Source organism: Leuciscus leuciscus (assembly GCF_965113295.1).
Source record: "Leuciscus leuciscus genome assembly, chromosome: 25".
NCBI classification, from domain to species: domain Eukaryota; kingdom Metazoa; phylum Chordata; class Actinopteri; order Cypriniformes; family Leuciscidae; genus Leuciscus; species Leuciscus leuciscus.
In genome coordinates, this window is record NC_138724.1 from 11,562,969 (window position 1) to 11,587,595 (window position 24,627).

At 39.4% G+C, this 24,627-nt stretch overlaps 1 protein-coding gene across 1 annotated transcript; it reads right to left on the minus strand.

Annotated features, from left to right (window-relative positions):
- Positions 1-2,823: 2,823 nt before the first annotated feature.
- mrpl23 (mitochondrial ribosomal protein L23) lies at positions 2,824-24,280 on the minus strand. Its single transcript, XM_082160047.1, has 5 exons — positions 24,143-24,280; positions 23,087-23,209; positions 18,867-18,949; positions 14,375-14,448; positions 2,824-3,567 (listed from the first exon to the last, which is right to left on the minus strand). The coding sequence occupies exons 1-5, from the start codon at positions 24,157-24,159 to the stop codon at positions 3,403-3,405; spliced, it is 462 nt and encodes a 153-aa protein (XP_082016173.1). The 5' UTR covers positions 24,160-24,280; the 3' UTR covers positions 2,824-3,402.
- Between the last annotated feature and the right edge of the window lie 347 nt (positions 24,281-24,627).

Below are 24,627 nucleotides of genomic sequence, written 5' to 3' on the forward strand. Positions count from 1 at the left end.
AAAGTACAAGATTTAGTCAATTTACATACTAGTCATTACAAACTTATAATGGAACACACAAAAAAGAGACATTTAATAAAATGCTGGTCAGTCTTTTTCATGCAATTATAATAAATGGAGACCGACATTTTCAAGCTTCAAAAAGGACACAAAAGCAGCATAAAAGTATTATTACAATACGACTCATGCACAACATTTAGTCATACAATAGCTTTGTGTAAGTTACAGATCAAAAGTTATTCACTAATAATTAACTTGAGAACTACTACAAGATAATTGACAATTGATTTGAATGAGAGTTGATGTGAATGAATTAATCATTCAGACTGGTTTTGTGAACCTGATCAACCAGTTCACTGAAAGGATCTGACATCACTACGCAAAGTTAGACATAATTGTCATAAATGTTGCCTAATGGGAAGTTCACATGGTCTGACGTCGCATCTGGCTTCAGTATGTGCTGTTGATCTGAATTTGATTCCAGTTTCGGCCATTTCCCGAAAACCTGATCTTTTCCTGTCCTTTGTAACAAAAACTTTAAAAAACGCATCAACTTTAGGTCTGACTAAATGGAGAATAAGTGCTGAAAGCGTGTATACAGCTGTTTATGTCACAAATCTTAAGGACATTTGGTTTACAGTTGTGTTAGGTTTGTTTCTTTTGATTATCAAAAAAACATTGCACCCATCTGGGCAAACTGTTATGGTATGGCACCCAAAAAACCTGCTATTGCTATCCATCTGAAAAGCCAGTTGTTTACGTTAGATAGTCTTCCAAATGGAGGGGAAGTTCCTTTACTATTGTTATTTGTATACAGTGGTATATTACTAATATGGGACGGTGGACATATGCACATCTCTGAATACAGCTGTGCATATGGGCACTTCAGCATCCAGCTGGGCTAAAAACACTGCTGCTTGTGCACTATAGGCCACGACAGAAAATGTGGGGTGACAGAGTGCATTGGCTGAGCTCAAATGAACCAACAGCAACCTGGGGGTGTCAGGAATGTCTATGGCTCCTGTCCAATACTCCCGCTCACTATGGGCCTGCTCTGGTTGTCTTAGAGAACATCTTTCAGAGACACTAAAATGTGTAGTGCGTGCAGGGTTTTTTTCACAGGATTTGTTTCGCAGCTATTTTTAGGAAGAGTATTTATCAGCCCATCGTTTGCTGGAGATCACTCAAGGTGGCACCATGCCCTGGAAATAAAGGAGCATCAATATTTTTGCTTGAGTTCTTGAAGCTTGCCAAAATTAAAAACTCTCCCATTAGCTTCGTGATCAACACTAAAAATAAGTGTTGTCAGCGAGAAATTCTGCTGGGTTTGAAGCTGTGGGGAGATGATGTTTATTTTAAAGACCCAGATGTGTCTCTCCAAGGTTTAAGTATCACTGAAAAACAGCCACATCCATGAGTCAAGAATGACAACATATTTTATTATCAGGGGACGGAGCCCCTATTACAGTATGAAATAGCAGACCACACAGGATGATTGCAAAAGCTTACATTTATTAAATGGACAATAAACGTGATATATTCATATTGTTGAAAAGGTTAGTTTATCTTTTTTGATAGATCTTATAAATTCTACTTCTCTGAGAGAAACAAGCTACAGAGTTTGTAATAGGTCATCCGAGCAGTGCGTATTTGGTGAAAGCGTAAAGATACTCCCTACCAGAAGACACTTTGCAGGTATGCACTCACAAGAAGCCAAGAATTTGGCCCAAAATCGGCCCATTTGCGCAATTTTAAGGAGGAAGAAAAACAGCATTACAAACAGTCAATCTCATGTTACAGCTAGTAATGGGAGTGCAGTGTTTTGTATATGTCATCTTCTATCTTAAGGCAATGATGTCATGTTAGTTCCAAACTTGGCATAAAAATAGGGTCATACCCACTTTTCTTGCAAGATCTTGCAAGAAAAGAGAGTGTGTTAAATATTCAGCCCTCTTCCATTAGCTTTTCATGGACGGACAGCGAACACGGCTCACTGTCAATTTCATAAGACATTAAAGAACAGAGAAGGTTACAAAGGAGATTAGAAGGGAAAAGAGAGTGTGTGCATAGGATGGATGGCCCATCTAGTTTTCAATAATGATGCATCCCTCATGATTCCTCATTTTGGCATTCTTTTCCCATACCCACTAAATTCTAATGTCACATTTTGTTTTTATCACCAGTAGGGGAGCACCATTTTAAAAACAAAGCATACATCCTGGAAAGCAGCCATATTACTCCTAGTACTGCTGGTCTGAGATCAAGGATCCAAGGCTTCCCAAATCCAGAATATTATGGCCAAAATAAGTGTGTTGGGAACATTATGTTAACAAATCAGTAAATCTGTGCCAGCTGTGTGTGTAAAGTTCAGTTAAATGCATTGTGTTTCAAGGTTTTTATAAGGTTTGGGCAAGAGAAGGAGAGTTGATTGGATTGTCAAGGGGAGGGATGCTGGGACGAAGGAGGCCAACCTTGGCAACCATTGCAAGACTTCCCGAATATAACGTGGACTCTCCTCGTTCTTTCAAGCAATGAGGATACTGGACAAAAATCCAGGGTTCTTTCTTTGCTGTCCAGCTGCTCCCTTACAAGGAATTGTTTTGCCTTAAATCAAAATTCTTCATTGCAGTGCAGGGGGTACTTGACTACAAGTACAAAACAGTGGGCAAATGTTATCAATATTGACATTCTCCCTGGCGAACACCAGGTTGGCTGAGTGAGGTAAGCCTCTCTGGTATGAAAACTGGCAAGCGGTTATCCAACACATCTGTGGGGAATACCTAACTCTAGAGACAACAGGGTTGAAGAAAACACAAAAACAAGTCATGTTGTACTGTTTTATTGGAATTGAAGTATGCAGGTTTTTTTTTTTTTTTTTTTTTTTAGCATCAGGAACAACATTAACAGTATGATTTTGCATGAAGAACTGGAGTCACTTCATTAGATTGACAATTTTACCGCAACTAGTTCATGAACTGTCTTGAAGATCCACAAGGGGAAAAGGAAAAAAATGTTTGGATAAACTTTAAACAAAAGGAAGTGTATGCTCAAGAACTTTGCAAAGAATATCTTAGTTCAAGCAAGTTTCTGAGACCTGTGGGAGGAGAACATAACCTGACTTTCATGACAAGGCAGATGCTCAGAAGTGATCGTATGCTTTGTAGACATTAGTATTTTCTGACAGAGCACATGATTCTATCGGAGTAATGGGTTTCCAAGCCTTCTCTCAGGCAGTCTGACTTTCCATCAAGTCAGATCAGATCACTGCAAACGGCCCTCTATAGACATTAGTCAGATCACTGTAAATGGCTCTTCCTGCACAAATACATAATCTACAATACACCACATTCTTCATTCAGCTGTTGCCTCTCTGAAGTCATTCTTCATTCAACACTTGTCTGTCTAGAGGCCAAACCATTCAGTAACTCCTCCTCTTCTGGGATCTGGTTTCTGCCTCTGACGCTCGTCCTCCATGAACTTCTCCTGCATCTCCTCAACAGAGCCCTCCTCATTCTTCTTATCCTTCTCTGGAAAGATATCTGGGAACTGGAAGGTTTGCTGCTGAGCCTGCAGGAAACACAGGAATTGTTGAAGGTTTAAAGGAAGATTACATGTCTGTCAGGAACATTCTGTTTGTCATAAACATAGGTTCGCAACAGGTTTAATGTCACTGATGTCCCTGATTTTTTTTTAATTGGCTACTTCAGCTCCAATGTCCATGTGTCGGGGGAAGGGAAGTACATTTACAATAAGTGAGTATATAGGGGGTGTGTTGAGGGGGGATTGCTTGACTATGATGTACGAAGACAGGAAAGTAAATTGTTCATCAATTTCTCTTTACTGTACAGAAGAGTGTGGCTTTTCTGGAGCTCTGCTTTCCAACACTGGCCCTGAAATACTCCAAAAATAATCACCATCACCGTATCTCAGGTGCCTGGTCCTTATAGAATAAATGTCAATTTTATTGTAAAGACAGGAAGGGGGCATAGTATCGTATATGACAGCAGAAAGACAATGTGCTGGTGCCACCAATCATACCAGACCTGGAAGACATGCCACTCCATACCAGAAATCATTAATGCTGTTCCAAAGATAAAACAAGGTGCGGCAATAGCAGGAGTAAACAGGGATTGCAGTGAGTTGTGAATGAAAAGCAGTGCCTTTCTGAAACAAATGCTTCTATTGGGATGATCTATTATTTTGGCTTGTTTTTTTTTTTAAGTGTGCAAAATGACCAAAGAATAGTGGGGGGAAAAAAGGAGAAAAACAACAAGTGAACCAACTAAAATCAACAGCTTGGCCTCCAAGACTCTGCAGTGGCGCTCAATCCCTACCAACTAGAAATGCAAAACCCCACACTATAAACAGAGAGTCCAGCCAAATGAAAGTACAAGAAGCAAACCTATTAAAAACAGGGCCTTAGTAACAAGAGTACTAAAATGGATGCCAAAAATGTCTGTTCCTTCACCTGTAGTAAACTCTCCTTGAAAAAAACAAAAAAAGACACTGTGACTGAAGACTGGCAAAAGGACCCGTTCGCATGACAATCCAAGAGTGGAGTTCAAAAGTTTGGATGTTCTAGCCCTGACAGAGGGCTGATTAACAAAAACAAGTCACCACATGATTGTTCAACATATTCAGATCAACAAAACATTAATGTACCTAAAAAAAAAAGTGCCTTATGGACCAGCACGGATGTTTGTACATGTTGTGTACAAACTCTTTTCTCAAGCACTTTCACAGTTTGATTTAACAAAGAGAACAGCATTAATATTACCATTTCAAATGTAAGTGCTGCATATTCATGTTTATTGTGTAATATTATGGAAATGTGGACAAATAGTCTTTAGGAATAGAATGTCATATATTATCCTGAAAAGTGCTGGAAGAATCGATTGGGCACTGACATGCCCCCAACCTCAATGTATATATAAAAAAAGGTTTTAGGAAAAAGGAAGACTAAAGCATGGAACAAAAATGTTGTTGTTGGGTTCAACCCAAAATCTGTCTCTGTTATACTAACCCTCCCTCCCCCTATCCCTCTATAATTCAGGCCCTAAACGTACACCATAACCTGTACATTCAGTGGCTTAACAGAAAGCATGTCTATGCCTGATGAGCCCCTGTGAGCAAGAGAAGTTTCTTACCGTAAAACTTCAAATAATAGCCGAGTCCCAAATAGACGCCTGTCTCTTTTACACGCCTGGTGTGGCTACAGGTTTGGATAAATAAAGGCTGGTCTCAAATAGAGGCCTGGTCTGTTTTTTAGTTTCGGGTTGTATTTAATCTTCTAAAACCCGTCAGATCGTCTGTTTAAGCCAGTTCTATGGAGCAGATTGCCCACGCAAAGAGAGCCCTGCGCATCTGGGCGGGAGCTGTTAGCGCACGCAAGGCAGGCAGAGTTAGCGGAGGCCGGAGAGGGAGAAGTGGAGGAGAGTGACGAGGAGGATGAACTGTATTTGAAGATCGCGGTGATGATGATAGTGATGAATAGGGTCCTTTTGTATCACATGATTGCAGTTGGTTTACAGGGTAGCCTTCACTCTTTCTTGTTGATGTGTTTCTGGCAAATAATTAATAGGCTCGATGGATATTACCGGTAATTTGTATTGTTCAGCCCATGGCTGTCACATCGTTTGTTTTTTTTATGCTGCCAATAATCTAAAGGGGGTCACACACCGTACGAGAAGCGCAGCGCCGCGTCACATCTATGACAACTCGAGGTATTGCACACCGGACGCACTTTGTCAGTTTATGGCCAGCAATATAGTTATGTTTAAGGATATTATGGAATTAAGATCATGTCTGTACTATGTTATGATTGTAATATACAATTAAATACAATCATTTCTTAGTCTGCAGTCTGAATTCACTTTACCTCAGAGCATCGGTTAACTGAATGAATTGAGAATATCACCTGAAAATCCGATAACATCAGCCATTTTCATTCAAGCAGCTGATTCTGTAAATGAATGTAAAACTGAATGTACACTGCTCAAAAAAATAAAGGGAACACTTTTTAATCAGAGAATATCATCAAGTCAGTTAAACTCCTGGGATATTGATCTGGTCAGTTAAGTAACAGAGGGGGTTGGTAATCAGTTTCAGCTGCTTTAGTGTTAATGACATTAACAGCAGGTCCACTAGATGGGCAACAGTGAGACAACCCCCAAAACAGGAATGGTTTTACAGGTGGAGGCCACTGAATTTTTTTTCCCTACTCATCTTTTCGGACTGTTTTTCACCAGTTTTGCATTTGGCTAGGGTCAGTGTCACTACTGGTAGCATGAGGCGATACCTGGACCCTACAGAGGTTGCGCAGGCAGTCCAGCTCCTTCAGGATGGCTCATCAATACGTGCCATTGCCAGAAGGTTTGCTGTGTCTCCCAGCACAGTCTCAAGAGCATGGAGGAGATTCCAGGAAGACAGACAGCTACTCTAGGAGAGCTGGACAGGGCCGTAGAAGGTCCTTAACCCATCAGCAGGACCGGTATCTGCTCCTTTGTGCGAGGAGGAACATGATGAGCACTGCCAGAGCCCTACAAAATGACCTCCAGCAGGCCACTGGTGTGAATGTCTCTGACCAAACAATCAGAAACAGACTTCATGAGGGTGGCCTGAGGGCCCGACGTCCTCTAGTGGGCCCCGTGCTCACTGCCCAGCACCAGGGAGCTCGATTGGCATTTCCCATTGAACACCAGAATTGGCAGGTCCGCCACTGGTGCCCTGTGGTTTTCACAAATGAGAGCAGGTTCACCCTGAGCACGTGACAGACAGGAAAGGGTCTGGAGAAGCCGTGGAGAATGTTATGCTGCCTGTAACATCGTTCAGCATGACCGGTTTGGTGGTGGGTCAGTGATGGTCTGGGAGGCATATCCATGGAGGGATGCATAGACCTCTGCAGGCTAGACAATGGCACCCTGACTGCCATTAGGTATCGGGATGAAATCCTTGGATCCATTGTCAGACCCTATGCTGGTGCAGTGGGTCCTGGGTACCTCCTGGTGCACAACAATGCCCGGCCTCATGTGGCGAGAGCATGCAGGCAGTTCCTGGAGGATGAAGGAATGATGCCATTGAAGGGCCACCACGCTCACCTGACCTACATCCAATAGAACACCTCTGGGACATTGTGTTTCGGTCCATCTGACATCACCTGGTTGCACCTCAGACTGTCCAGGAGCTCAGTGATGCGCTGGTCCAGATCTGGGAGGAAATACCCCAGGACACCATCCGTCGTCTCATTAGGAGTATGCCCCGACGTTGTCAGGCATGCATACAAGCACGTGGGGGCCATACAAACTACTGAGTACCATTTTGAGTTGCTGCAATGAAATTTCAGCAAAATTGACAAGCCTGCTACATCATTTTTTCACTTAGATTTCCGGGGTGTCTTTGAATTCAATCCTCTGTAGGTTGATCATTTTCATTTCCATCAAACGATGTGGCATCCTTAGTTCATAACACATTACCCAGTCCATATTAGTATAGATATCCAGCATGACATTTTTCCCCATTGAGATCTGATGTGTTTTCAAAGTGTTCCTTTAATTTTTTTGAGCAGTGTATATTGCAGCACAGGGTGAAGTCGGTATATACATTAACGACGATTTGAGACAATGTACACTCATAGAGAATAATGTGTTTGATTTTTAAAGACGTGGCGCTGTGCTTCTCGTCTGGTGTGCGACCCCCTTTAGACATACGGAAATATAGTAGGCTAATTATTACATTAACTGATCTGTTAAACACAAACACAGATTTGGTCACCTCCTACTGTCTTGCTCATCTCAACACTAAATTAAAGGCCTGTCTCATATAGACGCCGGTCTCAAATACAAGCGGGTGCAGGGCGATTTGGGAAAATAAAAGCCCGGGCTATTATTTGAAGTTTTACGGTATTATATTAGGAGTTAACAGCAGGAAAACAGCAGTGTCAAAAACAAAAAAGAACAGGAAACAATGAATTAATGTGTCATTTTAATCTTTTGCACCATGGTTTGTGAAGACAGGTGTGTTATTGCTTAAAGAAATTGGACTCACAATATTTGTTCAAAAGGGCTCTGACTTATAAAGGAGGAACTTCAGTCTAATCTAGCAAATAAAATATCATATAAACTTGGGCTTGGGCCTGTGAGCAACCACCTAATAATGCCCTAGCAATTACCGAGAACACCATAGCAATGATCTAGCAACATCCAAGCAATCATCCTGTCAAAGAACACCTTACGAACCACTGAGTACAGAAAATGTTGGGAAGGTTGTCAGCCAACACTGTGGTGGCACATTTTATACGGGCAAGCACAACTCACAATTGTAAAAATTTATTTATAAAAATAAATAAATAAATATGACAACCATAGGTGGAAGGGGAGTGTTCAGAGAACTTCTTTGAAAGCAGTCCCTATTTTGGCAATTACATTTGGTGTTCATAGAGTCACAAAAATCACACTTCAACTTTAATGGCCCAACTTTAAAGATTCTTAAAGTAACCACCCTAACACTAGTACTCTTGGTGAACTCTAGTGACTCACATCCCACAATCACTTCCACGATCAGTCAAACAGGAACAGCTGGCATGACTTGGGCCAGTCTGAAAGGATTAGCAGTAGATGGGGTTTCCGTACATAAAGCACCACCCTCTCCTCTTTAGTCACTGCCTTATCTCCACTGTTTGCTCTTTGACAATGATTGCTGAACTATTAGACAGAAGCAGAAGCTCTAATTTACAAGCAGGCTTTCCAAAATGTGTCCTCTTCCTATTCCCATAGATGAGGGGAGAAGAAAATTAACAAGTTATCTCTAGAAAAAAAAACTGCAAGCACAATAAAACAGGATGAACTGGTCAGGGAATATCAACTAAGAGTTTGTAATACTCAAATGTTCTATCAAGTTCATTAGCAAAATCCTTCTGCCAGACTGGTATCAAGACCTGGGCGTATGCTGATATCTCCTCAGAGACATTCATTTTTCTTCTCATGTTTATATCTATTTCTCTTTGGCCAATCGCAGCTGCAAGAATGAAACTATGACAATTGTGATTTATTTTGCACCAAGGAGTTAATGCCAGAAAAAATTTGTAAATCTGTTCTATGTATGTGACTGCATTTTCGTGATGTTTAATGACGAGGGGATATTTGCGTAATGTTGGAAGTCTATTAACAAGTTCATTACCATACAGGAGTGCAGGAAATGTATGGAGATGCTTGTAAACAGCTCTCTTTGCCAGTCTCACTGGGTGGGCCACACTGCTACTTCCTCTAAGTCTACAGTCTTAGCTGACAACCAATACTCACTAACCACAGATATTTGGCTGTTCTAAGATACTTCATATCTCTTGGTCTTGACACACACTATACATAAAAAATGAGCGTGAATCGAGCCAAAAGAGACAACAATGGTGGGACAGTGGGGACAGGCTCCTGATAAAAAAGATTTGCAGCTTTAATGGTTTTTGCAAATCACAGTGGTAAGTTCAGGGCAGTTATATGGCTAGACAGAAATTCCAAGGATAGTCTCAGTAGCGAAGACCCAGGTTGAGACAAACAAATGGAAAACTCCCAGACCACAAGGGAAGAGTCAGATGTTCTCAATGAGTGCTTGACCTCTACTCCATCCCAATAAACTGGTAAATTTGGTGCGACCTTAAACCACAGTGACCAACAAAATGCTATGTGGATGGGTTTGTTTATGTAAAAGTATGATTGTGTTTAAGTGGAATGCAGCCTATGTGCAATCCAAAAAACGTAAAAACAATATAGACTATTTGGGACAATTCTAGCATTTTATATTTGATCTGAATTTGCGTTGTATATTATGTTGGAGAAACACCAAAATCATATATTTGATTCACAGGGAACACATGAATAAAATAAAAATAAATAAAAAAAGTACACCTTTAATGTAAGTTGCTTTGGATAAAACCATCCGCCAAATTTGTAAATGTAACGTAAAAACAAAAAAGTCATACCGAAACAAATAAGCAATTATTTGTCTTGGAAACTGAAGACTATGACTTCTACAGGTATGGAATGGGATGAATAAGGCAAGTTTATTACACAAAGAGTACTGGTCAGTTTTTGTCCCCAAAGTTGTTGCTCCCTCTATGAAAAACAGCATGGGCCAATAGCACTAATGTAAAGCATTTCAGAGAGAATGAAGGATATGGCCCATCTGAGGCCCAGCTGGTCCATTGCCAGTCTGTCTGTCTGCCCTGCTTCACTCTTGACGCCTTGACTGCCTCCCAGCAGAGGACCATCGTTTGTGCATAAACACTTCCTTTGGGCATGGATACAGTGGCCCAGCTGTCAAAACCTGACCGGCCACAGCAGTAGAGAACATGATTCATGCAATGCGTTCCCCATGCCAAGACACAGCTACCCTGCCAAACATATGTGGGGGTCCAGAGCCTTTGTTCCCAAAACCACTCTAATGAATCTCCAACGCCAAGGAAAAGTGTGTGGAGGGAAAAATTAAACAAAACATATTTCCTCAATGAGGACAGCTATAAGCCAGACGTTTTTGTACCCTTACTGTAAAACAGAAGCATGTTTCCACTGCAACTCGGGAACTGTTTCTCATACACATTGGCGTAGACAATCGGCTGGCACATACTCTGGCTTGTTAAATCATTACAGTCAAGCCAAGTGGTCAGTCTAAAGTAAGGGGCGGCAAAGTCTCTATTCAGAGTGGTATCAGCCCTTATGTCATTTTAAGCCACTGAGTCACTCATTCCATGATCGCAGTGGTGACAGTTGTGACCAATCGACTTGTTCAGACTTGCCCAAGTCCTGGCTATTTTTTGGTTCTCTAGGATATTGGACCCTGTCAACAGCAATCAAAGATAAACCCTACATTCGCACATAGAGTCTTGAACCTCTCCCTAAATCTCTGGTGTACACAATAAACAAAAGAAAATAGAGTGGGAAAGGGAAAGTCAGAAACAGCGATAGAAGTAGCAGGGAAATTGAGGGGGTGGTACCATAACAGGAAAAGCATTGCTAGTATCTGAGGAATTTATTTTGAAAATTTTACTGAAATAAAGCTGGGTGGTGCCTGGACATTTTGAGAGAGATAAAAACAGTAATGGGGTGGTAAAAGGTCAGGTACAATCAGAGCAGTCAGTTTGAAGGAAATGCAAGAAACACACAGCACACAACTTATAAAGGAGGTGGAGGGAGGGACTTCAATATCATCTCTTTTGCTTTGCGTCTGCTGGCACTCACAGAGGCTGTCTCGTAGTTGACATACACTGGGGAGCTGAGTGTGTGTGTGTGTGTTTTCTTCAAACAGGATGCCAGAGACCCCGCTGGCCTTTCCATTATTCATGCTGTGTTTCTTTCATCCGAACACAGCCTTATGAAAGTCCTTGTGGTCGATGAAATACTGTACATTTGTAAATAAAAATGGTAGTAAAATAGACAATTCTTCCTAAAAATGCCCTACCTACAAACACACCCAATTCAAATGATAAATGGCGTCAATGGTTTTTTTTTTCACCATTGAAATAAATGCCATAAAACATTGAATCTTTTCTATTTTACGATGATCTTTTCTATTCTGCAATAACAAACGTATAAATCACACCTTTTTTGTTGTACAATATTAAACGTATCTCATACTTTTCTGTTCAATAATCACACTTACCTTGTACCTTTTTTATCCTAGAGTGACAAACTTACCTTATACATTTGCTACAATGATAAGCTTTCCTTGCATCTGTTCTATTCTACAGTACAATGATAAACTTACCTTGTACCTTTTCTAAATGACGAACTTACCTTGTACCTCTTCTATTCTACAATTATAAACCTGACTCACATTGTTTGTGAAATCAATACTTCAAAACATGTTTGAAGGCATGCAACATGTTAATTACTTATAGACATGTCAGTTTTCTTCTTTAATTACTTTGACTTGCAGCACTCTGAACTGCAAGGAACACATGACAGCAACTTTGTAGGGTCCTACAATCAACACCACTGAAGCCAAACGTTGCCATCTAGTGTTGATACGACGATCACAATGTGAACTTTTACAAGCCTTCAAAACAGCAAAAATTGCAAGGGTGTTAATTTGTGCAGGGTATTTGGTGGGGGAGATGTGTGTAACAGGAAGGAACCCATTTGAATAGAAAAATAATAGTATGCCTTAGCAAGGTTGAGTTTCAGTCAGTTTTGTTCAGTGGTAATTGAGCAGAGTGTGCTCACAAGTTCAGGTGGAACATTGCGATCCGATCTGAAAGGTAGCCTGGCTACCAGCTGATCTAGACCGAAACACGGCGCGAAAAAATAACGACTCAGCAACAAGCTCTCAAACAACAACAAACATCCATTAGTACCAACAACAGTTGCCTTGTCTTGCCAAACACTGATGCTTGCAACAAGACCCTTGTGGAAAAAGCAGGGGGGATGAATATAAACTGTTGTTGTCAACAAACGGGCAAACTTGAGTGTTCCCACAAAAACTTCACTTTGTGGGGTAGTAAGTGTTTCAATGATGAACGTAGTCAAGGAAAATGTCTGAAAATGTATACCACAGTATAGATCAGTGAAATCTTCAGTTCAGGGGGCATGTGATTCTGATTGGGTGCGTCTATACAATAAATTGTTATGTCCATTATACCAGCCAGCCAGGAAAACTACAGACGTGACATCAACAAGCAGAACCTTTAAACTGGGACCAAACAGGTCACGGCCTTGCAAAGAGAAGCACAGGATATCACTGCATCTAACTAGAGCGTTGCTTGCAAAGCGGTCGTATGCAAAGCTTTGATATTGTCTCAAGATTTTATGTTGCTTAAGATTTCCCTGACCCCTGTCTGGACCTCCCTGTTCTGGCACGACTCCACGGTGCCCTCACTCACCTCGCTTTATGTGTTGACTCCATCCGCAACTCTCTCAACCTCCTTGATGAACTCTCTCTCCTTCACACTCCTCCCCACTGTGGGGAGGTCTGATGAGAGAGTGGCCGTCAAGGAACCGTACTAACACACAACTTTTTCTGCGAGCCTGGAGTTTGTAAAATCTGGGGGTTCAGAGAAAGGGGAGTTGTAGAGAGAGTTCTTCGCCGTATTGCCTCTGGAATATTAGCTGATGTAGTGTATTGGGGGATGGGACGGCGGGGGGAACCATTGAGGGTATCCAACCACAGAACACTCCCCCACATGTGGTGTCAATTAGGAACAATCTTGTTTTTACCCAGCACTGAATAGAGAGGAGGGCTTTTCTTGGGCAGTGTTTTTTTCTCTTTGCAGACCTGCTGGAGGAAAAGAAAAAGGCCGGAAATTTGGTTTCATATCAGTGTTTTTTTTGCCACAGTCTGAGATTTTTTAGCTTGCATGTTATTCACACATAAATAAGCATGACTTTCTGAAAGACTGAACAACAAGGAAGTGATTCTCTCCTCAAATGTTTAAGCAAATATGGCACTGTATCTGAAAGAAGACAAATGTTAGGAACAGGATGCAGTAATTCTCCGGATCCAAGTCCCTTACTGGGTTTATGAGAAGGTTGAATTGACAGCGCAAAGCCACATAGGAAGTCATTCAACTCTTGTCAGGAGGAAGTTCACCTTTAAATATTAATTTGCGTTTCAGTTATGTATCCCATTACAAGCTGCTCTGTTTTGACAACTTTAATTATTAATCCCTGCCTTGATTGATGGCTAAAAAATAATAAAATAGCACAAACACAAACAATCTAATTCTTCTCTTACAAACTAAAAACCATAAAGAAACAAAAGCAGTTTTCACGACTGAATCAAAGAAGATCAGATTAAAGTATTTTCACGCCGGCATACTTCAAACACACTCGGTATCAACAGCCCAGGGCTCAGCCCAAATGCAGGTGTGAACCCAGCGGTGTGGTTCGCCACTGGATTGCGACCAACGTTAACGTTCTGATGCCCCAAGAAACAACTCTCCCATCCGCCCATAACAATAACCATAGCCCTCTGAGAACTTAACTCTCTGTACTATAATTCCTGCATAAAATCTGGCATGTAACCAAAGACGACCTTTTGCCTTCTTGGCCAAAGCCAGAACCCAAACTAACATCTTTCTCAGGAGGGCAGGGAATAATGTGTGGGAGAGACAGAAGCTAAACAAGCAGTGCTGGGACTTTGAGGTGAGGGTTTCGCATCAAAGAGTACCTGTGCCTCAGGCTTTTTTTGAGGGAACATAAGCTGTGACAGGCCCTCAAAACAAGAAGAACGAGAAGAAACAAAAAACTGGGATTCAAATGCCCAAGCATCCCATTTCTCAAGGGAGTCTTGTTTTGTTTAATAACTTCAACAAAAAAATTATAAAATGCATCTGACACAGGCACCTCTTCAAGACCCCTTCAAGTGTGGGCCCAAACAAGACAACACTCACCAGTTGAACGTATGCCACTTTGTAATCTGGCCTCTTCACCCGCTGGTTTAAGTGGTTTCTTTTCTTGTTTGAACCTTGGTAGGAGAAAAAACGGAAGTGATTAACATTTAGTTAAAAGATTATTACATCAATAATTAACAATTGCACCAATTAATACCATAATACAAATTAAATTGAGCATTTTATTTGCACTTTGATTTGGTGGCACTAGATGAGGCACAAATCACATACATAAATACTGTTAATGAAAACTGCTCTTCTTTTTACTTGTCTAAAATGTATTTTTGTTTAACATATTATGTTATGCACAGCAGCTCAGATATCCATTTTATGACTTATAGGGTTACAAGGGTTGGTTTTATAAGAAGCCCATGTCTTCAGTCCTGTTAACTGTGAAATGCATGTGAACCTTTTCCCAGGTTAATACACACAAAACCCAGAGAAAGATGTCAAGAAGTGCATTTGAATGAGATCACTTTCAAGAAAACAAAAGCATACACAGAGGACATAAAGATTAAATAATTAAAACTCATAACAGGATAAATTCGGTGGACACTGGAAAAAATGTGTTTCACTGGAGATACTAAAGCACGATATTTGATTCACTACGCAAATTCGAAAGGTGCTTCAGAGTTTAAAGGAATAATTCTTAGCTCTTTTCATACTACAACTTCATTGAGACCACATCTGTTAACACCAAAATGTAATTTAACAGTAGTTCATAGAACTTGAGTGCTACATCTCAGGGCCCGTATTCATAAAGAATCTTAATGCAAAGAGTAGCTCCTAGTGACACAATTCTAAGAAAATTCTTAGAAATGTGGGCGTTTACTCTTAAAATTGAAGAAAAAATCCTAGTAAAGAAAAAAGTAATTCAGAAAGCATCTTAACCCTTAAAAGAGCTCTTAAGGTCAAAATTGTTAGGAGCACGGACGAGGACTTTTAAGAGGCTTAAGAGTTAAAGTTAAAAGTTTCAATGGCGGCTTGTGTGACGAGTTTTCTTAAACATCACAGAAAGAATTGGCAGTCTTCCTTTACTAGTACAAGGAAACCCTAAACACACAAACACTCCCTCCATTTAGGGTCAACTCAACGGTCAACCCACAAAACAGGTGAGAAGCGCTTTTGTTCATGTATGCGAACCCTGTTTCCATTCCAGTACTCCCACCCAACATTATATAGTATAAATAAATATTCAATCAAGCTCTCTTTTGAGGTTGTGTGTTGGCTGGCTACTATTATGTTACAAATCCCAGGCCTGAGGGGTAGTTATAGAAACCCCTTTCCAAAATACTCAGTAGGAAAAAGAATAGATGCCTTGAGCCCGGGGGTTCCACCCGCGCCCCCCTTTTCTCCACATCCTTTAAACCATCAGCGAAGTGGAACACATGACGCAGAGCGGGACACCTTCTCTGACGTGGTCTATTTCACCTAATGGGTGTTCTGCATTTTTTTCAGCTTTTACATTGTGGCTGTAAAAATGGCCACTTTGCTTACTGGCCCTATCCAGCGTTGGCGTGGAAACCGCACGGAAAAATCACAGTGGCGTAAACCCAACTGGCAGCTCGTAAAAGTGGTTCCCTCTGCGTTAACCAGACGGTAAAGCCTTTAATAACCCCTGCATTATTTACTTACCCATTGGCATTATTGTTTGATATATTAACATAACATTTATGCTTTGAAGGAATAGTTCAACTTTTAAAAGTATGCTATTATCTCATGTCGTTCCAAACCCAAGACTTACTTTCTTATGTGGAACAAAAAATTTTCATTTTGAAAAAACTCTAAGCAAACTGTATCTTTTCCATACAATAACAGCTCATAGTGACCACAGATGTTAAACTCCAAACACAAAACTCAAAAAATAAAATAAATAAAAAATCCATGAAAAGTGATCGATACAACTTATGCGTTATATTCTAAGTTCTCAAGTCATACATTATTTTTGTGCGAGAAACAGACATTAATTTTAACGTTTCCTCTCAGTAGGCTGTTAACTTGCGAGCGGATCATTGAGTCACTGAGTTCAGAACTCAGATTCATGAATTTGTCCAGTTTGAAAACCAGATCAACCATTTCACTGAAAAGAAAAGGCAAAAAAAAAAAAAAAGTATGATCTTACATCTATTATGCCTAATAAATGTGTAAATGTCATGTAAAATTACTTCTTTTATCAATCAATTTATTATCATCGATAAAACCCAATCTATTTAAGGAAAAACAAAAACAGTTAATAGTGACTTCACGTTGAAACGTAGTGACAGATCTTCTGTATGTAATGTACATTCAAGTAAAACAAAATATCAAAAGATGGGTGGAGGGAGCATTATTGTGTCTGTAGACTTGTTCGGATGGAGGCAGATCTGAATGTGAGCATGTAATGTATGTAAGCAGTGAGGTTTATGCAAACTAAATGATTGCAGTCCAGAATTGGAAGTCTGACATTTCACTGAAATATCGAATTATGACCAAATAAAATTGATTTCCTAAATGCATTTTAATGCGGTCTTGAAATTTAAAGGTGCGTTCAAATAATTACGAGATTTCAACTTGTAAAAAAAACGTGCACATCCTCGTAGAGCTGGTAATTCCATTACTAGGTATGCACTGATATGAGCATTTTGACCGATACCGATAACCGATAATTCTTTATATTTGAAAGCCGATAACCAATAATTCTTTATATTTGAAAGCCGATAACCGATATGTGTGACATTTTGAGGTTTTTGAGTTCTGTTTTTGAATCTGTTTCAGTGTTTTCAGTTTCTGTGATCCGTTTTCCCCAGTCTTCTGTGATTTTTGGTCTAGTCCTGTTTTCCCCGGTCTGTTTAATTAGTTCATCTGTGTCAGCTGTGTCTTGTTAATCATCCTGTTTGCCCGTGTATATAACCCCAATGTTTTTCCTCAGTCTTGGTCTGTCGTCGTCTATGTATGGTTGGTTTGATTCCTGGAGTTTTGCCTTTTGATTTTGAAATCTGAAATTATTTCAGTTCTGGTAAATAAATACTTCTTTTTGAATTACTTGAATCCTCGTCTCAGCATCCTGCCTGCTACAACCGTGACAATATGTTGGCCGATAAATCTAAATCTACATTTTTATGTAATTTTTGAGAGCCTGATTTAAAAAAATAAAATTTCACCATTAAAATCCATGTTTTAAACACACAACTATGATGTTCTTATTATAATGTTATGTAGCCTATATGACAGACTTGCGCTGCACATGTTGCACTGAACTGTATTTTCCTGAATCTGAAGTGTCTCAGCTGAAGGAAATAATCCATTATTTATCGACTTTAATATATCGGCCAAATTTTCTTATCGGGCCGATGACGATAACATAAAAAATGAACCGATACCGATATGGTGGCCGATATATCGTGCATCTCTAACTGTCTTTGGAATGGCATGAAGGTGAATAACTAAAGTTAAATTTTTGGGTGAACTACTGCTGTAATCAGGATTGTAAAAAAAAACCACACACACACACACACACACACACAGATTGTGTAACACTTCTGGCTCACTTTGTGAAGAAATAAACAGGGCAGGGCATCCTAGGACAACTGTTGATCAGACCGCTACAGAAATGGACAGAGAGATAAGCAGCTGTGTGTGGAATCATGCAAACCACTCCTTCTTTCCTTTCCCTCTCCCTCCCTCAGTGTCTCACATTTTATCCCAAACACAGTTCACTGAATTAGCCCTATGTTTATACATATAATTCAAATGCTGTAAATTATCTCCAAAACATCTTGTCAGTATTGATCGTTCTCATTGACTAACATGTGTATCACCCCTATTTAGGTGACCGACCTAAACAAGTGACAAACACACAACATTGGTGAATTATTGAATAAGGGCTTCTAAGGTTAAGACTAGTTAACGGTTCCATCACTGTTGTATTTACGCAATCAGCTGAGTTTAGCATGCGTTGTTAAGCGAGTAGACAACAAAAAGTGAGCAGAAGTGTAAAAAAAGAGTGAGAGGGTGCTAAAAGGACATGCTCTTGCATTCACAAACAGCTGGCTGGAACACACTGGAGAATGGAACAGAATCCAGGGGTCTTGATGCTTTTTGTTTTTTATTCATCAAGCTGTCTAAAAAAATTTAACTATTGTGGAGCAAGACACTAAAAAGACTTGAGACGTGACACAATTGTAAGTGCGTCTTTTCAATTTAAAGTTGTGCAATTTAAAATGTTGCTGATGGCGTTTCCAAATCAAAGAGGAAATATATTTTCATAAAACAAAAATATAGATAGTCCCCCCCCCCAAAAATCCATCTATTAAACCGTTTTTGTTTTATAGTGCCACAGTTACACCGTTCAAAGCTTATCAAAATATCCGCAAGAAATGGTTTGCTTGTAAATGTCTGCTCATATAAAGATGGGATAAACAGCAGATATCTGTCATCTGCTTTAAAAGATCCTTAGCTCTGTAAATTAGTGAAATTCTTAATGAAATATAATGATAAACAAAGATTTACTCACAGTATTGGATCCTTGTGCGTACAGCTGCAACAGGAACGCTGTAGATCTTCTCTAGATAATTTCTGACATCAAACTTGGTCATTCTTGAAGAAAATTGAAATGGATAGAGATTAAGAGTTGCCATGGAGCAAGAGAACAAAATATGAAACTATATGGCTTTCTAAAGTTCAACCCTAGAATGTACGTCACATGGAAGCATTTAAGACAGAAATTCACAACCTTTTTTGGTTCACAATACATCTTTAAAAGTTACAAATGTCCTGTGACCCCACCCCACCGCCGCATCTCTGGTGACCACAAGCTTGAGAACCCCTAGTTTAACTTTGAATGTTGTATTTTAATGAGTGTTAAGGACTGAAATGACACGAAATGCATTCAACATTTTTGGATCTCACATGTGGCAAGTTATGTTCTCTTCTATATCTCTTGTGACCTCAAGGATGAGAAGCCCTAGTTTAAGTTTGAAACATTCTGTTTTCTGAGGACCAAGATGACGTGAAAAGCATTTTGTGACATGCTTTCATTTCGTGAATAAACAAAACAAAATTGTATCATTATGCTTTCAGTTACAGAAGACCCGACAAGAACCATTCAGAAAATATGACGCTGGAGCTAACAGGCAGAACATACTGAACTGCTTTGAAAAACAAGGATGTTTGTCCACACGTCAGTCCAAATAATAAGCAGATTTATTCAATTTTTTTAAGGAGAGGGTTTCCAAGAAACCCAGCAAACAGATGCTCCTTCGGAAAGAGTATCAAACACACATCTCAGCACCAGGGTGTGATGCCCAGATTTCAATGAAGTGGAGTGGAGTTTTGGCCACGTAATTTATGTGAGAGAGGAGAAGCGCACAAGCGCACATTTGTCTGTGTGAAAGTTACAGAGAAGCGATTCCTAGAAAGCAGAGCACTCGAGCCATAGTGAGATGAATAGTTAGTAGACCTAAGTGCTCTCTAAGATTTTGGAGAGGAGAATTCGAGATCTTTTTCGATTTTGCCCCCCTGGTGACCTTGACCACTCTGCCAACAGGAAGGACCTTTGCTTCCCTATTTACTTCTATTGCTGTATAGGGCTGGAGCGAATTAAAGCCTACGGTTAATGTGAAGGAGTTAGATGAGTTCATGACTGAGTTCTGCATCAATCTTTTTTTTTAAGCAGTTTGAGGAGGATTGGGACATGATGCCGCCTGGAATCGATCCCACATCTCCCACATGAGCAGCACAGCTCAATGTCTCTGGAAAATGTATTCAAACCACTAGGCCGCATCTCAAAAAGTTAATCTTGGAAGGCAGGAAAAAAATCCCACATTGAGCCTTGGTGCTTAAATGGGAAACCTAGGTTCAAGTTTGGCGTGCAACATATTTTCTTCTTTCCTTGATAATTACGTGTAATCGTTCACTTCATCTATCATACAGAGAAGGGTTTGCGAACCCCTGAGGGTTCATGGGGGAACTGCATTGGGACAGTGAGTTGAAGAATTGATTAAATCATAACAGTGTTTTATTATAATATATACAGTATATAAAATTACTATTCTTACATATATTGGCCAGAGGGAACCGACTGACCAATTTTTTTTTAAAGAATAACTCTTATAAATACAAAATTGTGAAGAGTGACATGCCATTCAATTATAGATTTAATAACCATTTAATAACTACTTAATTTATTCTGTAAACTTTTAGTCTATTTGGATGAAGTTTATTGGTTCCACTCCACAGAATCAATTAAATGAAGCACTGGGCAACGAGGTCATGCCCTTCAGCAGATGTAAAGTGTCTTGTGCCTGTGTGGCTTATCTTTTGTAAGCACTGACGTCTTATAAAGATAGAGACCTCCTTGTTGTTCAATCCTCTCCTCCTACTGTGAGTTTGAGCTGCGCCCCACCCTTCACACATAAACAGTCCACGCTCATCCCTAAACATGTGCGCTCACACCGCCCAATTCCAAGGCTTTCCAAGTAGGTGACTCAGAGGTAGCGGGACAAAACACTCCAAATTTTGAGGAAATCCAAAAAAAGGGGGATCTTTTGTTAGCTGATGACCTCTAGGTTACATTCACACCACTGGGACTATAAAGGCGGCGAGAGAGTGAACAAATAGCTTTAATGAACTAAGAAAAGATCATTAAAATTAAATGACTTAAAAGCAAATGTAAATAAAAAGATGAAAGATCAAATGTTGATGATGGATCAAATACTTAAAAAGGCACATAGGATGGTAAATAAACGAGGTTAAACAAATCCTGCAAGTACAAACACTTTGTAAAGAGGCCCTCTTTCACGAAAAACAAGCGCTTTGAAATTCTTTGGCTCTGATAATCACTATGCAAACCAGGTTGGTTTCAAGCAAAACAACTCCTTGCCAAAGTGGAGGGTATCTTTGAAAAGTAGAAAGTGAAGAGGTTTAATGTTTTAATGATATCTCTGTTGCTTTGTCTACTTTCATACTGTTTGCGATGGGACTGTGTCAAAAGCAGCTCTAGAGGAGACAGAACAGTTCTTGATGTCCGGCGAGGCAGCAGTGGCTACAAAACAAGAGGACAAAAACAAACTCTTCCTTTGATTGCACTGGCAAAAAAAAAAAAAGAGTTTCGATTCAGGTGACAAGGATGCCTGGTGCAGATTAAGACACTTAAGATCACAAAACAGTCTGTAAAAACAAAGGAGTAAGTGCAGGTAAATAAAAAAATAAAAAACTTCCCCTTAGCACTTGCGCAAGTGATAACATATAGCCCCAATTACAAACGTGTGTGGTTTGGAACACATACTGGCGGAATAATAACTGAGGAACAAGCCTCCACCGTCACTGCCTTAGATGTACGCCCTGAGGTTCTACAGAAAACAAAGCAGACTTTGTCCTCTTTTCTTCTGTGGACTCCGATTAGACCCATTATTAACAGTCTGACTGCCTGTTTCGTATTACACCGCAGCAATGCAATAATTACGGCTGGATTTTTAGTGACGTTTAACAAACGTCATCAATAAAGGTACGAGATGTTGGATTTTAAGTTGGTGAAAGAGCTGTAAACAAATCTGAGAGTGTCAGGAAGCACCGAGGCATCATCGGCCATGCAACCGCACACCGAAACGTCATCACGGGTTTTGTTACGAAATGCTGTGTTGCATCTAACCGGTCTGCAATTATAGTTAAGCATCACTTAAGATGCTTCAATTCTTTGTGAACATCATGCAAAATAAGATACCCACTCTGCAATTTACAGTGTCAGAACGAAATACATTTGTGAGATTTGTCTGCCACCTAGTGGAACGTAATACAACTACATCATTGTAAAATATGGATTTCTGTTACATAATATTAAAGGGGACATGAACTGAGAAATCTAATTTTCCCTGACCATTTGACATGCAAGATGTCATTGTATTATAAAAACATCCTGTAAGTTTCAAACTCAAAACATAGTCCAAAAACAGCTTTTATTGAAACCAAGCTCTGAAGACGACTCGTTTCGGATTTTGTAACATTATGACATATTTGACAAGTGCTTTCGACTTCGGCTGGATGTAACCGATCGGGCAGTCGGGGAGGAGCTGAAAATGGAGACGTGAAGTCGGGCACTTTCCGCTTCCCGTAGAAGCAGTGTTTGCATACTTTATCACAGCTGAAGTAAAATAAATGCAATATTTGACATTTTCATTCAAAACTTTATGTACTGCTTAATACAGCGTCTGTTTGTACAATAAAGTTCAACATGTATGCTTATAAACGTAAACCTATACTATTTCAATACCAATGAAGTGGGGTCTAGAGTTGTGTCGTCACCAGAGCTCGAAATGCTCTCGCGTCATCAGAGATACTGAGAAGAGAGATACTGGATCACTGAACTAAAAACAACACGGTTCTAATGCCAGGAAAATAGTTGAGCATTATTTGTTTGTTCAGTGCATGATTTCACTGTGGATTCTTGTCGCAATTTCAGCGCAGGCTTTGCAAACTTTTACTGTAAGATATGGACCCAGTCTCACAGCAGACACACCCCTTCAAACAGAGAGTTTAAATCTAGGGCTAAAATCAGGGTAGAAAAATAGCCTTTTATTTCTAAATTATGAATTTTTTTAATGTCAAAATCATTCTAAACAAAAAAATTCTAATAATAATACAATTTAAAGTTCATGACCCCTTTAATGCATCAACTAATTAATAACACAACAGTGACACAATTGGTTTTATTGATGAAAATGGCATTAAAACACTTACTCCATAGGAATGCGAAACTGTGCGGTATCAGGTGGCTGTTCTCTGCCTGGTCTGACCAGGGTCAGGTTGAAGGTAGGTCGAAATATTCTCAGCTGTGGGTTACCCAGCTGGAATAAAGGGTATCTGAACAAATGACAGCAGAGAAATGACATGAAATTTAATTACCGCTCCATTTATTCATATTTCAATGTATTACCATGGTACTTGCAAAAAGCTAAGATAAAACTATGGTATATTTTTGAAACATGACTTTTAGGAGTCCTGCGCTTCAAAGTTAATACCTATAGGAGAATATTCGAGTTCTTGGAAGGAAAAAGTAATTTTCCAGGTAAAGTTTCAAAGTTTATGCGGCTTCAAGTTTATTTTTTTTACCATAAACACACACACACATACATATATATGTGTGTGTGTGTGTGTGTGTGTGTGTGTGTGTGTGTGTGTGTGTGTGTGTGTATGTATGTGTATATATATATATATATATATATATATATATATATATATATATATATTATAATATATATCACTTTTGGTAATGGTACATTTACCATGGTACTATGATTGCCATATTACCAAATACATGGTACTCAGGCATAGCCTAACACTTAAAAAATGTATGGTACCATGGCTAAAAAAACAACAACAACAACAAGAAAACATGTTTTTACTAGTATTATATATATATATATATATATATATATATATATATATATATATAGCATTATCTTGTTATCAATTAACTAGAATTATTCTTTCACCATGTCCAAAATATAATTGCATTATTCTGGGATATTGACCAAAAACATGGTATTGTCGTGGCACCATGTTCAAAGCATTACCATGGTACAACGTCCAAAACATGGTATTATCATGGTGTACGCCACAAAACATGGCAATAACATATAAGTTAGCACTTTTTATAAGTGCTCGCATTAGTAGTTTAAGTATACTGTAGATCTACACAGGTACACATTTTGTAATGTTACTGTTTATATAGATAAACAAAACATCAGCTTAGATTTACATCGTGAGATAAAATAAAACACTGAAAACACTTACAGTATCCGTTTCGACATGTCCTGCAAATGTTATAGACGTCTACAATCACATGTGCTTGTTATGTTATTTTCATATGCTCAAGGTCCTCGAGCACTGCTGTGCTGTGAAACCTGCGCCGACAAGAGTCTGAACATGTTCAAAATAAAAGCCCTGTTATCCACACTGTTGTCCAAGGCTCTCGTTAAATACATACATGTGGAGTATAAAATAAATACACGTTTAATATCTACTTCAAACATTGGATTGTGGTTATGAAAATGAGGACAAAAGTCAGTTCATGTGAATAGTTTCTTTTAAGAAAGGTTGCTGTTAGAACTTTTATTTTGATTTAATTGTCGTGACGTAATCTGGACGTCATTTAACCGTCCTCTCTGCCTTGTTTCTTCATGTCACATTTCCATTTCCGCCATATAATGAAAGTTTCCTTAGACATTGAATATATTTCCAGTTAGAATCATGTAATATCTTTCACCAGATCTCTATAT

Excerpts from the sequence above, each read along its gene's own strand:
- mrpl23 (XM_082160047.1), bottom strand. Across the intron at positions 18,950-23,086 it reads CAGTTTCGCATTCCTATGGA|AATGACCAAGTTTGATGTCA; the intron begins GTAAGTGTTTTA and ends ATTTTCTTCAAG. Across the intron at positions 14,449-18,866 it reads ACGCACAAGGATCCAATACT|GTTCAAACAAGAAAAGAAAC; the intron begins GTGAGTAAATCT and ends TCTCCTACCAAG.